Below are 16,045 nucleotides of genomic sequence, written 5' to 3'. Positions count from 1 at the left end.
TATTCAAACTTGAATTTTTTCGGACATTATCGAGTCTTCACTGTCTGATTTATTTCGAAAAATTGTTATATTCATGGCAAAAAATCTCAATTGTCAATAAACATGTTTAATATTCTGGAACTCATGCATGTGCATAGATAAATTCCTTTTACTAATATCCCAAAAAGCATAAATATTAGGTTGTGAACCTGCTCTGTCATACAATCAGTATAGGTCCTTATTAATAGGAGTTTTTGTTTTATGCATGCAATTGACTTGAGAACCAAATCGAATTTCGATAGTATTCACTAATGCAGCGAGCAGGATATAACTTTAAAATCATCATTATAAATTTTCAATATAATAGGAAGTAATATTTGAATAGTTTACATTTAAAAATCTTAAAAACAGTCGCGATTGTCAAAGTAACTTCATGTGATATCTCTTATCTTATCATAAGTTAGTACCTTACGTTTAAAGACGCACAACAGCAGTGTCAAGCTGAAGACATTAGAGGTAAGTCACGTGAAGATAGTCAAACAATTTGTGTGCAGTTTCAAATGGTGTATTGCTTTTCTTTATAAGTATAGCTGCAGTTTACTCAACCATACCAACTCTTTTAGACGAACTTATATTTTTAAATAACATCATTATTTTCTCCTGACTAATTCATGTTCGACATTTGAAACCGCCAGAAGAAAAATTTATCGAACAATTGCATTTTCTATCATTTGGCTTAACCACCAACCAAATTTATTGGTTGAGAATGCAATTAAAATAAATTATCAGATGTTAAAATCAATGATGTATAGAAAATAACAAGTGACAACATATACGTTAAAATTAACATTTTCAGCGAAAATAAATAGCTTGAAGTTCCGGCAATGGTAAAAATTAGTTAATTTTCCATATCATATCATATCGCATCAGAGTGATGTCGGCGCAGAAAAATAGGCCTGATGTGGCCTGTCGCTGATTCATCACTGCTTTTAAATTGTTTACAAATTATATTCACGTTGATACAGATGTTTGAGGAGACAGTAAAACTATTTCTTAGCATGTGCACATTTCATTTACCCATTCATGTTACCAATAATTAAATCATGCTTCGATTCAATGGCAAAGATACCCAACAAAGTCTAAAATCAAACTGGAGTGACGAATCGATGACTTTCATTTGGTATCACAGAGACGGGACCAAAATCGTGATAATTTTTAACTTAAAATTTAAATTTAGATCATTAACTACAATTTGAGATCATGACAAACTTTTTTGTGCGCACAGTAACAGCTAATGAATATTAAATTATATTACTAGTTACTAAAAGGAGGTAAATACTAATAATAGTATAATTAATCACCCGATTAACTTTATTTTTTTCTCGCGTTACAATGAATTAATCACATTCAGCACGACTCAAGATAAATACTAATAATAGTATAATCAATCACCCGATTAACTTTATTTTTTCTCGCGTTACAATGAATCCATCACATTCAGCACGACTCAAGAAGATGCCTGATTCAGAGGACAGTAACTCAGGGCCACAGCCTCCTGAGCGTCGCGCATCGATTGCGTAAGTTTATTTATAAGTACGCTGATTGTGGTAGTTTCGACACACAGAAAAATGAGCATGAGTTTGTTCGAATGGCTATGTGCTTTCTGCACTTGTGTGGGTCATCCTGACCCAGTTTAGTCGTTTAAAAAGTGCCAGTTTAGTCAGTGCCATGTTCACTCTCTGCTCGTGCTGCGGGTAAGAGGGTGGGTCAATATTTGGACAATATGACTCATTCAATTTTCTGAGTGCAGAAATTGTCTCAATTACTCGTATTTCTACAATAATTTTACGTGCGTGTCGGACAAGGTTGGATTTCGAGCAACCATGTCCAAACTAAATTGTATCTCTGAGATCCGACATGTTAATTAAATAATATGAGGATATTATCATAAGATTCATCATTAGCGATTATCATAACTAATCCAAGATAATTCAATTTTTTATTGAATGATAGTCCTGACCATGAAATTCTCAAAATAGAAGTACTGGACAGCGCTAGAAAACGTATAACCAAACTCAAAGGTTCCCTTCACAGCTGCTTGGTTGGTATATTGCAATCAGACGGAGTAACGTGTATTAATAATATATCACATATTTATAAATTATTCAGATTTATTGCTAAATCCATTAATTTTATCGTCGATGCAGGGACACGCACGAGTCGGTCTCGCGTGAAAATTCCCTATCTTTTGACAAGCCGCTCCCCACAACTCCCCAGACGCAGCGAAAGAAGAAAGCTAAGGACATACTGGGACGAAAATCTTCCTTCAAGTCGGTGAAGAAAATATCCACGCCTACGAACGTGAAACATGTCGTGCACGTTGTCAACGATCCCATCACAGGCAAATTGTATGTGAGTAGACATTATTTGTGCATTGAAACTGTCCTCAAATTATATGCGAGTTGAATTTCGCGTTACGATCATAAATGCCTCAAGATTTGTACTGAAATTGTCCACAAACAGTGAGTTGAATTTCGCGTTGAGATTGTAGGTGCTACAGTATGATTTATGGGTTGACACCATACACGTTGTAGAACCAAACTCGTTGAAGAACTATACACTCCTATAAGAATCATATAAGTTATAGAAACAAACTCGGTGAAGAACTATTCACACCTATAAGAACCATATAAGTTATAGAAACAAACTTGTTGAAGAATCATGCACACCTGTAAAAATAATACAGGTTGAAGAACCACATGCATATACGTTTAAGATTAGAATACGTCTGTAAGAACCACACACGCTGAAGAATCATACACGTCTATATAACAACCCCCCGCGTTCTATGTATATATTTAAACATTCATTCAATTTTCCGTCATTCAGGGCCTACCGAAGGAATGGCAACAGCGGCTAGACCTGGCGAATATTTCCGAGGAGGAGCAAAGCAAGAACCCCGACGCTGTAGTCACTGCCCTGCAAGTTGTCTTTGAAGAAAAAACCGAGAAGTTCATCACTGGCGTCGAGGAAGGAGGTGAGAGTCCGGCTGCCAAATGCAGCGGGAAATACAAATACTGTGCAGTCAGAAAAATGAATGGGCAATTATGTTGAAATAGGGACACACTTTAATAACCCAAAGTACGGGCAGGGAGCGAACGTATAGCCTCTGATACGCCCTTTTGTCGGGCCATATGCGTCAGGATGACCCATATACATGGGCAAAAGTGCATCGTTATTTGGACAATATCTACTCAGTTTTATAACCAGAGGGACAAAATAGTAAAAAAATATAACTCAGTACTCACTGCAGTGAGTGCCAGAGAGCGCATTTTCTCGCCGACGAAAACTTGAGGTCACGGACGGACAGACGGACAGACATGGCGAGCACAATAGGGCATTTTTCCATAAATGCGAAAATGAGCTAAAAAGGGTGATTTGAAACGACAAAAGAAGTAAAGTGACAGTAAATGAATAATAATGGATAATTTTAAAGTTAGTTGCTTCCACAAAACGGACCAAATTAAATAGATTACGTATAATAATTGTTTTACGAGGTCAAAGGTCAACAATTTGTGGGTTCATGATAAAAATAATTGTAGCTTTAACTACGTTATAAGAATAAAGTGTACGCAAACTTGCGAAGATAGTATTTGTTTGAAAATGTAATTTTTTCGTGCAAAAATTGCATTAAAAATGTCTCTGACTCACCTTGTATTACAAAGGACGTCGCTTCTTCGTCAAATGTGAATGTCATATACATGTTCAACCAGTCGGGTTGAAGCTCCCACGATTATCTATTGACAATCTTCTAACATATTCATTAATCTTAAGCTCCACCTATTGTTTATTGTTAATCCTCTAACATATTCATTTACCTCAAGCTCCCACGATTATTTATTGATAATCTTCTAAATTATTCATTATTCTTAAGCTCACTATTATCTATTTGTAATCCGCTAACATATCCATTTATCTCAAGCACCCACGATTATCTATTGATAATCTTGTTTATTATTCATTATTCTTAAGCTTACTATTATCTATTGTTAATCCTCTAACATATCTATTTATCTTGTGCAGATTACGATGACTTGCCAGACGGACCTCCAAGGCCTGTTGACGATGTCTATGGCTCCATGGAGCTGCCACCTCCATTACCCACGAAATTGTCCAGAAAAGAACCCACCGACTCCTTTGAAGACTACGCTTCGCCGCGTGGGGGCTTGTGTGACATCAGAGAGTCTAGGGAGGTGTCCACCTTCCAACGCGATGTGCGTGAGATAATCTATACTAAGTCTAGGGAGGTGTCTACCTTCCAACGCGATGTGCGTGAGATAATCTATACTAAGTCTAGGGAGGTGTCTACCTTCCAACGCGATGTGCGTGAGATAATCTATACAAAGCATTTCAGTGCTCATGTTCATAAATTATTTATTTAAGATCTAAACTGTCGATTCACTGAAACTGTTACGATATATGCTAGGCATTTATGATATACGATAAACAGACTATGCAAGCATTTGACGCCACCTAATAAAAACATTTTAATATACGAATATTAATCATCTAAGATCTAAACTGTGCTGACGATGATCTTTAAATTGATGTACATATGAATTATCTTTGATCTAAATTGATGTTTCACCGAAAATGTTTGGAGGCATTAGTAATCTAAGATCCACTTAAATTGTCGAGTAAAGTATATGAGACGACGTATCCATGGAATATCTCCATGTTCATATTCATGAATTATTTAGGATATGAACTGCAGACTCAATAAAAAACCAATGATCTATGTCATTTATACCTCGGCCCACACTCATGAATTATCCATGATATGAGAACTCCAAGGCGTTCATATGAGAACGCCAAGCAAATTCATCATATCGTCATTGAAAACGTTCAGAGAACAGTTCATCATCAGTTCAACAATAATAATGGAGCTGTAGTCTCCACAATGTTTTTGAAGATTTGGTGAAGCGTTTATTGGCTAATAAATTCTCGGTAAACTTGCAATTTAAGCTGACTAATGACATAGGTAACAGACTAATGAAATAGGTACGTATTTTGTGTTTAATTGTATTACTCAATTGTTCAGGACGAGGCAGATGCACCAGCGATTCCTGCGAGACCTGAGAGGACCATGTCAGTTTACACGCGTCCAGTCGAGAACCAGTAAGTGATCCAACACGGGACATGTGAACCAACAAGGGACCTCTGTATCAATTGTTAACAAATAATCGATCAATAGCAGAATATTGATCAGTGGCGAGAATTATTGATCAGAGGTTGATTATTGATCAGTGGCGAGTACATATAGATTTACCAGAAAGATTGAAGTCATGTATATTATGCTATCCCATGAAATGCCATTCATACTGCTATCAAATAAAAATATTACCCTCTCACTCAATTTTACCACCACTGAAACTGATGAACCCATTTTCCAGGACCGACGGAAGCCCGAAAGTCGGCCCCGCGCCGGCGCCGAAGCCCGGCGGTAACGCGACTAAGAAGATCGACAAGCAAGAGGTGATGAACAAACTACGTACAGTTGTCGACTTCGGAGACCCAAAGAAGAAATACGATCTAAGGCAGCAGATCGGACAGGGGTAACATTTGTAGTGATTTGTGCTTTAATTTTGTTCTAACTCTAGCTTTGACCTTCGATATTTTATCTTTTCCAGAAATTTTCAGTACTAGCCACGTGAAATTTTCAGTTTCAGCAATCCTACCACGTGAGTTTCGCGGTGAACTCTTCGAGTTCATGAAAGAAGTTTTTTTATGCACAGATTTACTTTTTAACGTAACTTTAAGATTTTTCAAACGCGCTCATCATATCTTGAATTTGAGTTTTTTTTTTGCTTTTAAATTCTTGGTGACCTTGCTATATATGCAAATTAAAAAAAAAGAGACATTTTGCCAAATGCTGACAAACTTTCTGCACGTAGCAGTGATACGCTTTTTCACTTTGCCAAACTGAATCAGAATGATCCCCACAAGTGCTTGAAGTGCATCGCTATTTGGATAAATGTCACTCATTTCTCTGAGTGAGTTATATGATAATAGTATAATGATAACATAAATTCATTTTTATTTATTTAAATTAATTAAAAAAGTAATTTTTTATGTAAAAAAATCGCGCAGAGCATCAGGCCAGGTGCACCTAGCAACAGATCGCTCGACAGGCGAGACGGTGGCCATTAAGATGATGATAATTGATGCCCAGCCGCGACCTGAACTCATCCTTACAGAGATAAACGTCATGAAGAGAACACGTCACCCTAACATCGTCAACTACATCGGCTCCTACCTCGTCGATAATGCTACGTCGCTCTGGGTATGTAAGTGGCATTAGCTACATCCAGAGAAATGAGTGGGACTTTGTCAATATAGCGATGCACCTTATGTCCTTATGATGCAAGGTGGCCCAGTGGTTACAGTTCAGAGTAGCAAGATTGGAGAAGAGAGGTGCGGGTTCGATCCCAGCTCTGTGCGCCAGTTTCTGGTCAGAATCGGCGAGGAGGCCGGGCTGTTGAGCAAAAAAAATTTAAGCAGCGAGTTGCGAGTTCGAGACCGCAACAAGCTGAGAATGTTCTGCGGTGTTAAGAATCGGCGACAGGCCTACGGTTTTCTGAACACTGAAACCGCTATTATTATATTTCATTATTAGGTCCTTATGTGCTTTAATAAGGGAATGTCCTCATCGGCTCGTACATCGTTGAGTACGTCACTTAACTGTGGGTTTATGCGCCATTCAGAAAAATGTATGGAACATATCGTCCAAATAATGTCACACTTGCTGCGCGCAGCACTAATACGCCCTTTTTATGGGCCAATGTGAGTCAAATTGACCCACATGAGGTCAAATGTGCATCGTCACTCAGACAAAGTATAATAAATTTCTACACGAGTGTCAGGCAACCGCTAAAGTCAGAGAAATAAGTGAAACTATATATCAAAACATCGATGCACATTTTGTTCTTGTGTGGTACAGCCACACCTAGTTTTGCTCGGCGGAAGAACCTATCAGTATTATAACCCCTCTATTCTAGTGCAGTGGGGAAGAGAGTGTGTCACTATTTGAACAATATGACCCCACAATTTTTCTTAAAGTTTTATGAAAAATCCTAGAGACGTTGCTTGGACGTTCCTACGTAAAAATTTCTATGTAGTCTTGCCTGGAGCCCAAACTAACTGAGAAAATCCATACAACATGTACATGAGGGTCTTAAATTAAAATATCGGTTCATTCTATTCCACTATATTCCAATAAACTATTTTCCAATAAGCTAAACTATATTCCAATAAACTAAACTATTTTCCAATAATTTTTATTGACGTTGAACGGACACATCTTATTTATTTTTTATTCGTTCTTCCTTTTTTCTAGTTCTTATTCTCTTTTTTATTCAGTTCTTCTATGGATGTCATCAGGACAACATTTCATCATCACTGGTTCAGCCATCAACATAAACCTACTCACGAACGTTGATATTGTTCCCATACAAACTTCTATGCATCATTGTTTTCGTCAATTACACGATGAAGGTTATCATCACGTCGTGTCAAATTAAATTAAACTAAAAATCTATTTTTACAACGGAAGCACGAGAAATCCATGATAGATTTACGTCAACTCTTCAAATAGATAAATTGAGATCATTTGCTTATAATTCCAACGAATTTATATATAAAGTATCAGAAATCTCCAATATTGGGGAATCTTCACTTCATTAGCTAACGAAAAATAAAATTTTTTAATTAAGATATCTATCGCTAAGAAGTAGTTATACATATGACTTTATTTTATTGGCTTTAACACCAATTTTTGAATGACCACGTTAAAAGACTTTTGTAAATGACTACGTAACACGAGTTTGTTAAATAACTACGTTACACGACTTTTTTTAATGATTTCTTTACATGACTTTTTTGATTGACTACGTTACTTGACTTTTTTTTTAATTATTTCGTTACGTGGCTCGTTCAAATAATTAAGCTACAAGATTTTTCTTAATATATTCCTTTTTATAAAAAACTGAGATTTGCATTAATATATTTGTCTTCATCAAAATAACTTAGATTTGCATGTAAACTAGACTGGATGTTTGGATTGGTGCGCAGGGAGATGTTGCAGGCGCTGGTGTTCCTGCATGAGCGCAACATCATCCACCGAGACATCAAGAGCGACAACGTCCTGGTCGGCCAGAACGGAGAGATCAAAATGAGTGAGGGGCGGTAGTGAGGGGCGGTAGTGAGGGGCGGTAGTGAGGGGCGGTAGTGAGGGGTGGTAGTGAGGGGTGGTAGTGAGGGGTGGTAGTGAGGGGTGGTAGTGAGGGGTGGTAGTGAGGGGTGGTAGTGAGGGGTGGTAGTGAGGGGTGGTAGTGAGGGGTGGTAGTGAGGGGTGGTAGTGAGGGGTGGTAGTGAGGGGTGGTAGTGAGGGGTGGTAGTGAGGGGCAGTAGTGAGGGGTGGTAGTGAGGGGCGGTAGTGAGGGGTGGCAGTGAGGGGCGATACGAAAAATTCACGAGGTGCGATAGACAGTACCCATCCGATGAGTTAGTGAGCGGCAATAGTGAATCAAATTACAGTGTAATTACATTAATATGAAATTCAATTCATAATCAACTCATAAATGGTTAAATTTGATCAGCGGACTTCGGGTTCTGCGCGCAACTGACGCCGGAGAAGTCGCAGCGCCAGACGATGGTCGGCACGCCATACTGGATGGCGCCCGAGCTCATCGGCCGCAAGGACTACGGTCCTGAGGTGGACATTTGGTCCCTGGGCATCATGGCGCTCGAGATGAAAGACGGTATGACCTAAGCCTTTACCGCCGTATATCACTCTCCGGGAACATAACTTTCAACTTAAATTATACGTAAACTATTGAGTGCAGCAACTGGAGGACGTTTGTACGCAACAGAGAACAGTTTAAAGTTGTCGTACGTGGCGGCAACCATCAGTGCAAGTCATTTTACGCTCACTAGAACGTATCCTTTTTGGGAAGTAGGCTTGTGACAATATTGCTCCGGTTACTCCTGTCAGGCAGTAGAGGGTTAAGGGGATCAGTGTTTATTATGTTATTTAGGTAATAGAGCAAATGAATATACATTAATAGGGATAGACGGCATGCAAAGATATAAGGTGAGCAGTTTTTATTGTGCCATATGCAGCCATTATGTTAATAGAACAAATGAAATCCCCCCTACCTGCATGCACGAGGACCAGGCGCGCTACAGAAGGCTAGTCATGACTCACCTAACTCACTCCTGACTCACCTAACTAACTCCTGACTCACCTAACTCACTCCTGACTCACCTAACTCACTCCTGACTCACCTAACTCACTCCTGACTCACCCAACTCACTCCTAACTCACCTAACTCACTCCTGACTCACCCAACTCACTCCTGACTCACCCAACTCACTCCTGACTCACCCAACTCACTCCTGACTCACCTAACTCACTCCTGACTCACCTACCTCACTATTGACTCACTCCTGCCTCACCAATGACTCACTTATCCTGCAGGGGAGCCGCCCTACCTGCACGAGGACCAGGTGCGCGCCCTGTACCTCATCGTGACCAGAGGCAAGCCCCCCATCAAGAACCACGACAAGCTCTCCCCCGAGTTCCGGGACTTCCTCGACCGCTGCCTCGAGGTCGAGAAAACAAAGCGTGCCTCTGCCGCCGTCATGATACAGGTATCATTAATTGTTTAATATATAATTATAATTATATAATTCGCTATATCAATTATTATTATATTTATTATAATTTTGCAATAATAATTATATTTATATATATTATAATTTCGCTATAACAATTCCCTAACAAAATTTAGAGTCGCCCCAGCTTCTGATTTGGGGTACCAGAAGCTGGGACGACTCTAAATTTTGATAGGGTTATAATTATATATGTTATAATTATAAGCTTCACAGTAACTCTAATCACTAGACCTTCTCTCGTGAATAGGCGTAGAATATCTAGGCTCCAAATCAGGATAACAAAGACGACAATTATAAGAATGAGTTACAAAATAGTTTACCCTTTAGTCTACTAATGGTAGCTCCAAAATATGTTAAACTATATATGTCTGGTGATGATAAATCCGAACAGGTTAACTTTATATCTACTGTTTGTGACTCCAGATACCTGGCGTTGACGAACGTTTTTTCAATTCCAAGTTTCATTTTACGAAGAGATATATATGTGTAATACTCTTAATTATTGTTAATTATTTAATCTTAGTAATGATTAATTTTGTTTATTTTACAGCACCCATTTTTGAACAAGGCCCGGCCTCTGGTCGACCTCCAACGGCTCGTGGAGGAGACGAAGCAGGCGACAAAACGATTGTCCGATTAAATTTACGGACAGACTTTCAATTAAATTCTTTACATTAATTCATTAACTATTGATTTATCAATAACAACCATCGCCGATACAGATGATTTTTTCATAAATTGTTTATGATAATAACACCTTCACAATTTAAAATCTATAATATTTTATATTTGGAACAGAAATATTAAATAAATTTAATTTTCATTGCATGCTGACGCTCGAATTCTTATTATCAAATGAGATTTTAATTTATTAAATAATTCGCTACAGATTGTTATTGATTGCTAATGAAAAAAACTGTCCGTTTATAAGCATATTGATACAAGTTATTTACAAAATTAAGCTCAAAATATTGTATTCTCTCGGATACATTGAACCTCGTGTAAGATCACAAGCAGACTTGCGTGAAATAAATATATATTATTCAGTTAATGGGTGGACTCGAATAGTTGTCGGATTTCTTGTCCATGAACGTTAAAGATATAATATAGATTATGTATCAAATTAATAATTCTTCAAGATTTTTTATTCTGCCGGTTTAGAGAGGATGGATCAGAAATGTTTTAGTCTACTCTGAACGAGTGAGTAAAAAGTTATGTTATTTTCAGGGCACAAAACTTTCTCATCTATAATTGGAGGGAAATTCTTAAACGTTTCCAATCTTGACAATAATCAGCCGCCTTGTAATGAAGAGTTTCCAATGTAATTTAAGCGCATTTATTTCATACAATTCAGGACATTGAAACGCGTGCACAAGTGAGATTCGTTGTGAAGCATACACGTGAAGACAGCAGACAAGCGACTTAACATGACAGCAGACGAGCGACTTTACATAATAGCAGACGAGCGACTTTACATGACAGCAGACGAGCGACTTTACATGACAGCAGACGAGCGACTTAACATGACAGCAGACGAGCGACTTTACATGATAGTTGCAGTATTTTCCTGACCGCATTAATAATAAAAGATTCATTGAATTTCCAGAAATGATCAAATTTTTTAGATTTTTGGCCGCATGATGTATCCGACACTTAAGTGACGGTCGAAATATGAGTGAATGCATTTGGTAACATTGTTTGATTTAAATTACGAGTATAATCATAGCAATTTATTATAAGAAATTCGTGATCGGTAGATTATCAACTATTCGTATGACGTAGAGGGAAGAAAATTTGAAAATGTAATAGAATACAACTTACCGAGTCATTGAAAATGTCAAATTGTTTTCTCCCATTCACCAACATTTTGCTTATCACTTAACATTTTGATGGAATTTCAGTGGGTAAGATTTAAGAAACACGACTGAAATTTTCATCAAATCTTAGGAGTGAATAACTATAAGATAGATATGATTAACAAATAAATATATTAGTTACGAGTTTAAATTAAATTCCTGACTAACATGACCATTGTTGATTTTAATCCAATTCAAATAAGCTTAATTTGGTAAGGTTCTCTGTAGTATAATAGATACCGCACTCCAGCGTTTACCCAATCTTGATTCACATTTACACAAATTCATCAGTTAAAAATGCACAGTAAATTATTTCTTCAATCTCCAAAAATATTCAAAGCAAATATCAGAATCAATTTAGAGATGCTCTACGTTATTACAACACTTTTCTTTAACTTCACTTCTTGTTTGTCTGTCTGCTACAAATCTTGTAATCGAAATTTAATATACTTCTACTTATGCAATCGATCTGAAATTTTGCACACTTGCGTAAAGTTGGAGACAATGCATGAATCAAATGACAAAATAAATAATTTTAGGAATAATTTTTTTTCTCCAATATTAAAAAATAAAAAATATATTTTTGTCAGCTACAAATCTTATAATTGATATTTGACACACTTTTTTTACCTGTCCAATTGATCTAAAATTTTGCAAACTTGTGTGAAGACGGAGGCAATGCATGAATCAATTGACAGAATAAATAATTAAAAAATTTTATATATTAAAAAAAATTGAAAAATTAATTTTTTATTCTTCGAAAATAAAATGAGAAATTTATTATACATCATTAACATTGGAGACACCGCGTTCTTCAGAAGTGTTGTCTTTAAAAAGTAATTTTTAAACTTTTATTAATTTTATCAGCCAAACGGACGTTCAATTACTGTCAATTTGAGGAACGATTACAATTTTTTTTTCAAGAAATTTTGCTTCACGGTCGACAAGGCATTAGGCTTGCCTAAGCCCATAAAAAGGTCTTTAACAGACTTATTTAAACAAGTAAATATTTTCTAACTCGCTCTGTAATAAGCTCCGAAGTATTGTCCATGTAAGGAACGGAGGTAACTATAGCCCGTAACTCCAGATATTCAGCAAGACAACATTCCGAACAAATAAATAACCACGTATATATACTCCGTGGCAGTTAGAATTCATTTCGTTTTGCGTCCCACTTCTACCTGCAACTCTGTTTACGTACCGCCTCTACCAGCAACTCTGTTTACGTTCCGCCTCTACCTGCAACTCTGTTTACGTACCGCCTCTACCAGCAACTCTGTTTACGTTCCGCCTCTACCTGCAACTCTGTTTACGTTCCGCCTCTACCTGCAACTCTGTTTACGTTCCGCCTCTACCTGCAACTCTGTTTACGTTCCGCCTCTACCTGCAACTGTGCTTACGTTCCGCCTCTACCTGCAACTCTGTTTACGTTCGCCTCTACCAGCAACTCTGTTTACGTCCCGCCTCTACCAGCAACTCTGTTTACGTCCTGCCTCTACCAGCAACTCTGTTTACGTCCCGCCTCTACCAGAAACTCTGATAGATCTGAAGAACCGTATCACTGCTACGGTGCACTCAGTAACAGAAGATATATTTTCTCGTGTGTGGGACGAGTTTGGCTACCGTTTAGACGTTTGCCGTGTAGCACAATGTTGGACATTTGTAAGTATGTAAAAAAACATTGAATCTTTCTCTTTCCATTGGTGTATGAATAATTCATTTTGAATTTATACTTGAATAAATACAAATTTGTTGAATTAGATCCATCATTTTAGAATTTAGAAGGATATGGCCTTCTCGGTAGGGTAACGAAATCATGCCTCATATACGTACATGCCGCCAACCTTCAGCGAGATTGGTAGTTTTCAGATTTGTGATGCTTGAAAAACTAAATATATTTCTGAGATTTTGAGTCATAGTTATTGACAATAATTTTAGAAGATTAATGCACCTGTGCACATCAGCATTAATTATGAGACGAACTTCATTGAATACGATGGTAGCTCTGGCTAAACCTTAGGTCATATGCTTGTACATTTTTCAGGAAGAATCGTTCAGAATAAGCAAGTGTTATTTAACACGCACCCTCACAATTATTTATATAAAAATATCCCAGACACTTCACACTTCAATTCAGGCTCGTGTGGAGTCAAGCAAGCCCTGGAGCGTTAGCTCTTGTACTACCGCAAACGATCGTCTTAGTAACAATTCAGTGTCGCTTGAAAATATCTCTCGTGAAGCATACGCATTCCTAAGGTCCATTTTGCTTCTAAGACACTAAAATATGAAAGCCTATAATCCTTCTATAGCAGGTTCCTTAGTTTTGTCACGCAGTACGTGGTGATCCGATGGGTTTTTTATCGAATAGCAGTTGAATGGATTAGCGAAGATTAGAAACGTGGTTCAGAGAGTGATATTGAAAGAAGCAGGGCCCAATCCAAACTGGTTAAAAATTTGAGGTAGCCAGTCTGGATTTAGCCCTGTTGATGTATTCTTCAGAGACTAAATGGCATTTTGTAGCTCATAGGAAGAGAAAGGCTCATTCAATGGCAAGTCAGACTCGTCACTCGGTGTAAGCTTGTGAAGGATAGGGGGATGGGGCTGGGCATTTGAAGAATTTTTCATAGTGGAGAGAGAGATTGTACTTTACCAAGAGCAATCCGGACAAATGGTCTACAAAGACGCTTTACCTTTTTCCAAATTAGAGATATGGGGGTGTTGAAGATGCTGGTGCTGCAATATCTCCTCCAGGAGTTCTGCTCTGTCTTCTTGACCTCCCATTTTACTCTGGTTTCACTTTTTTTGAAGGCAATTAGGTTAACAGGGAAAGAACGGAAAATTAGAGCTTTTATAGCAGTTTTCTTAGCTTCAACAGCTTGAACGCAGCTCTGCGTTTACCAAGACTTATTATACTTGGGGTTCATATAGTTACACAATTTCACAATGTTGCCACTGAAATTGGTTTTGTCTACCTCAATGTCTGCTAATAGAGCAGACCCTTCTGATGCAGAGCAGTCAGCCATGCACCCCACGAACCACCCTCTAACTTCAAGGTTGGTCAAGCTCTATACCTCACAGTAGAGACCTCAACACCAACACAGGTTACAGCTGGGTAGTGATCACTTTCCTTATATTCTCTGTGTGCACAGTGGCTAGTGACAAAAGGTCAGTTGGGATTGTTAACTTAAGACATATTGCTGTATGCTGACGGCTCCACAATCCTTAAAGCTTCCCGCTAGGAAACCTTTTACTCGACTCTGATTCTATCAACTACCAACTTGGCCTCTTTCACGAATCTACATCTACCATAGCTGGCCGTATAGTTGACCTCCACAGTTACAGCAATGTGGACTGCCTCAGTGAGAACAGTCTTTCACATTATGGGCGCTAGAACAGGCAACACAATGTGGGGAATTTTTGCAACTGCTTGCACTGTGACCGAAGTCTTGCCACTTGAAACACTGCCAAAGCTGTGCACTGTATGGGCTCACTTGGAAACGCTGGTACCCAAGTTTAATAAAGTTTGGTGTGGTACTTAAGTTGAAAGTTATTTTAAACATTGAGGCTGTAACCTTATCTTTGCCTTTCAGAATTGTCTCCGCAGGGGCATTGTTGAAGCCGGCCAATGTCAGAGCCTTTTCAAGATCTCCACTTCAGACATCATAACTTAATGTTCAAATGACTCCAATGGACTTTGTGAAGTTGATAGGAAGACGGCACTTTATTGTCCAGAGGCAAATTGATTGACCTTCAGCAGAGAGAGCAATCAGAGCATCTTATCTCCAAGCTCTTCCTCAAGAGTAATGACAAGAATTTCTGGTCAAGTTTCTTGCTTACTCCAGAAATTCCTGTTCTGCCAAATGGAGAGCTGGCTAAAGCTTTACTCAAGGTCGAATCATTTGTGAGAGATTATCAACTGGGCGGGTGCCAGTAACTGGCTCAACAATTATAACTTTCCCTAGAGAGTTTGTCACACTAGGCTCTATCTCAACCTCATGAGGCTCTTGAGTGGATCTCAAACAGTCTTCTGCTATATTCTTTGAGCTGGTAGAATGTTGCTGAGTAGGGATTTGCTGGAACTCACTTTTCGACATGTCTGAACGCAAAGAGAGTTGATCCGAGCCATTGACACAAGCAAATCCTTCATAATTACTTTTCCTAATGCAACAATTTTTCGCTAGATGTAGACTGCTCAACCAAGTTGGTACCTAGTGCTGGTGGACAGCTCAATAATGACGGGGAATTGGGAATTTCAGGAATGCAGTTGATGCCACCGTCACTAGACCTGTTGGTTACTGGCGATGATTGTATCAGAGGCACAGAAGCAGACAAAGGAGAAGGGCCGGCGTCCCCGTCTAAATCAGGACATTGATTCAGACTCTTACGCCGCATCATTGGAACTAGGAGCTCGAGCTTTGAAGCTCAACTTCTACTCCTCACACTTGCAAGTGACTTACCCATTTATAATACTGATA

The 16,045-nt window shown here is 38.3% G+C and overlaps 2 protein-coding genes across 2 annotated transcripts; both read left to right on the top strand.

The window, feature by feature from the left end:
• The first annotated feature begins 484 nt into the window (after positions 1 to 484).
• On the top strand, positions 485 to 7,458 carry LOC108671633 (serine/threonine-protein kinase Pak). The gene is made up of 9 exons (XM_018159201.2): positions 485 to 495; positions 1,481 to 1,556; positions 2,187 to 2,391; positions 2,869 to 3,016; positions 4,063 to 4,253; positions 5,081 to 5,157; positions 5,433 to 5,594; positions 6,130 to 6,322; positions 7,399 to 7,458. The coding sequence occupies exons 2-9, from the start codon at positions 1,495 to 1,497 to the stop codon at positions 7,456 to 7,458; spliced, it is 1,098 nt and encodes a 365-aa protein (XP_018014690.1). The 5' UTR covers positions 485 to 495; positions 1,481 to 1,494.
• Positions 7,459 to 8,089: 631 nt separating this feature from the next.
• On the top strand, positions 8,090 to 11,739 carry LOC108671640 (serine/threonine-protein kinase PAK 2). The gene is made up of 4 exons (XM_018159209.2): positions 8,090 to 8,213; positions 8,637 to 8,798; positions 9,518 to 9,690; positions 10,265 to 11,739. Exons 1-4 carry the CDS (start codon positions 8,090 to 8,092, stop codon positions 10,352 to 10,354), a joined length of 549 nt encoding a protein of 182 aa, XP_018014698.2. The 3' UTR covers positions 10,355 to 11,739.
• The last annotated feature ends 4,306 nt before the right edge of the window (positions 11,740 to 16,045 follow it).

The sequence above is a fragment of the Hyalella azteca genome, unplaced genomic scaffold, assembly GCF_000764305.2.
Source record: "Hyalella azteca isolate HAZT.00-mixed unplaced genomic scaffold, Hazt_2.0.2 contig6947, whole genome shotgun sequence".
NCBI classification, from domain to species: Eukaryota; Metazoa; Arthropoda; class Malacostraca; order Amphipoda; family Hyalellidae; genus Hyalella; species Hyalella azteca.
This window is presented reverse-complemented; position numbering and strand designations above follow the sequence as displayed.

Coding starts and splice junctions, on each gene's coding strand:
- LOC108671633 (XM_018159201.2), top strand. CDS start 1,495: ATGCCTGATTCAGAGGACAGTAACTCAGGGCCACAGCCTCCTGAGCGT. Junction 2,392..2,868: donor CCATCACAGGCAAATTGTAT/GTGAGTAGACAT, acceptor TCCGTCATTCAG/GGCCTACCGAAGGAATGGCA. Junction 4,254..5,080: donor TGTCCACCTTCCAACGCGAT/GTGCGTGAGATA, acceptor TCAATTGTTCAG/GACGAGGCAGATGCACCAGC.
- LOC108671640 (XM_018159209.2), top strand. CDS start 8,090: ATGTTTGGATTGGTGCGCAGGGAGATGTTGCAGGCGCTGGTGTTCCTG. Junction 8,799..9,517: donor GGCGCTCGAGATGAAAGACG/GTATGACCTAAG, acceptor CTTATCCTGCAG/GGGAGCCGCCCTACCTGCAC. Junction 9,691..10,264: donor CTGCCGCCGTCATGATACAG/GTATCATTAATT, acceptor TTTATTTTACAG/CACCCATTTTTGAACAAGGC.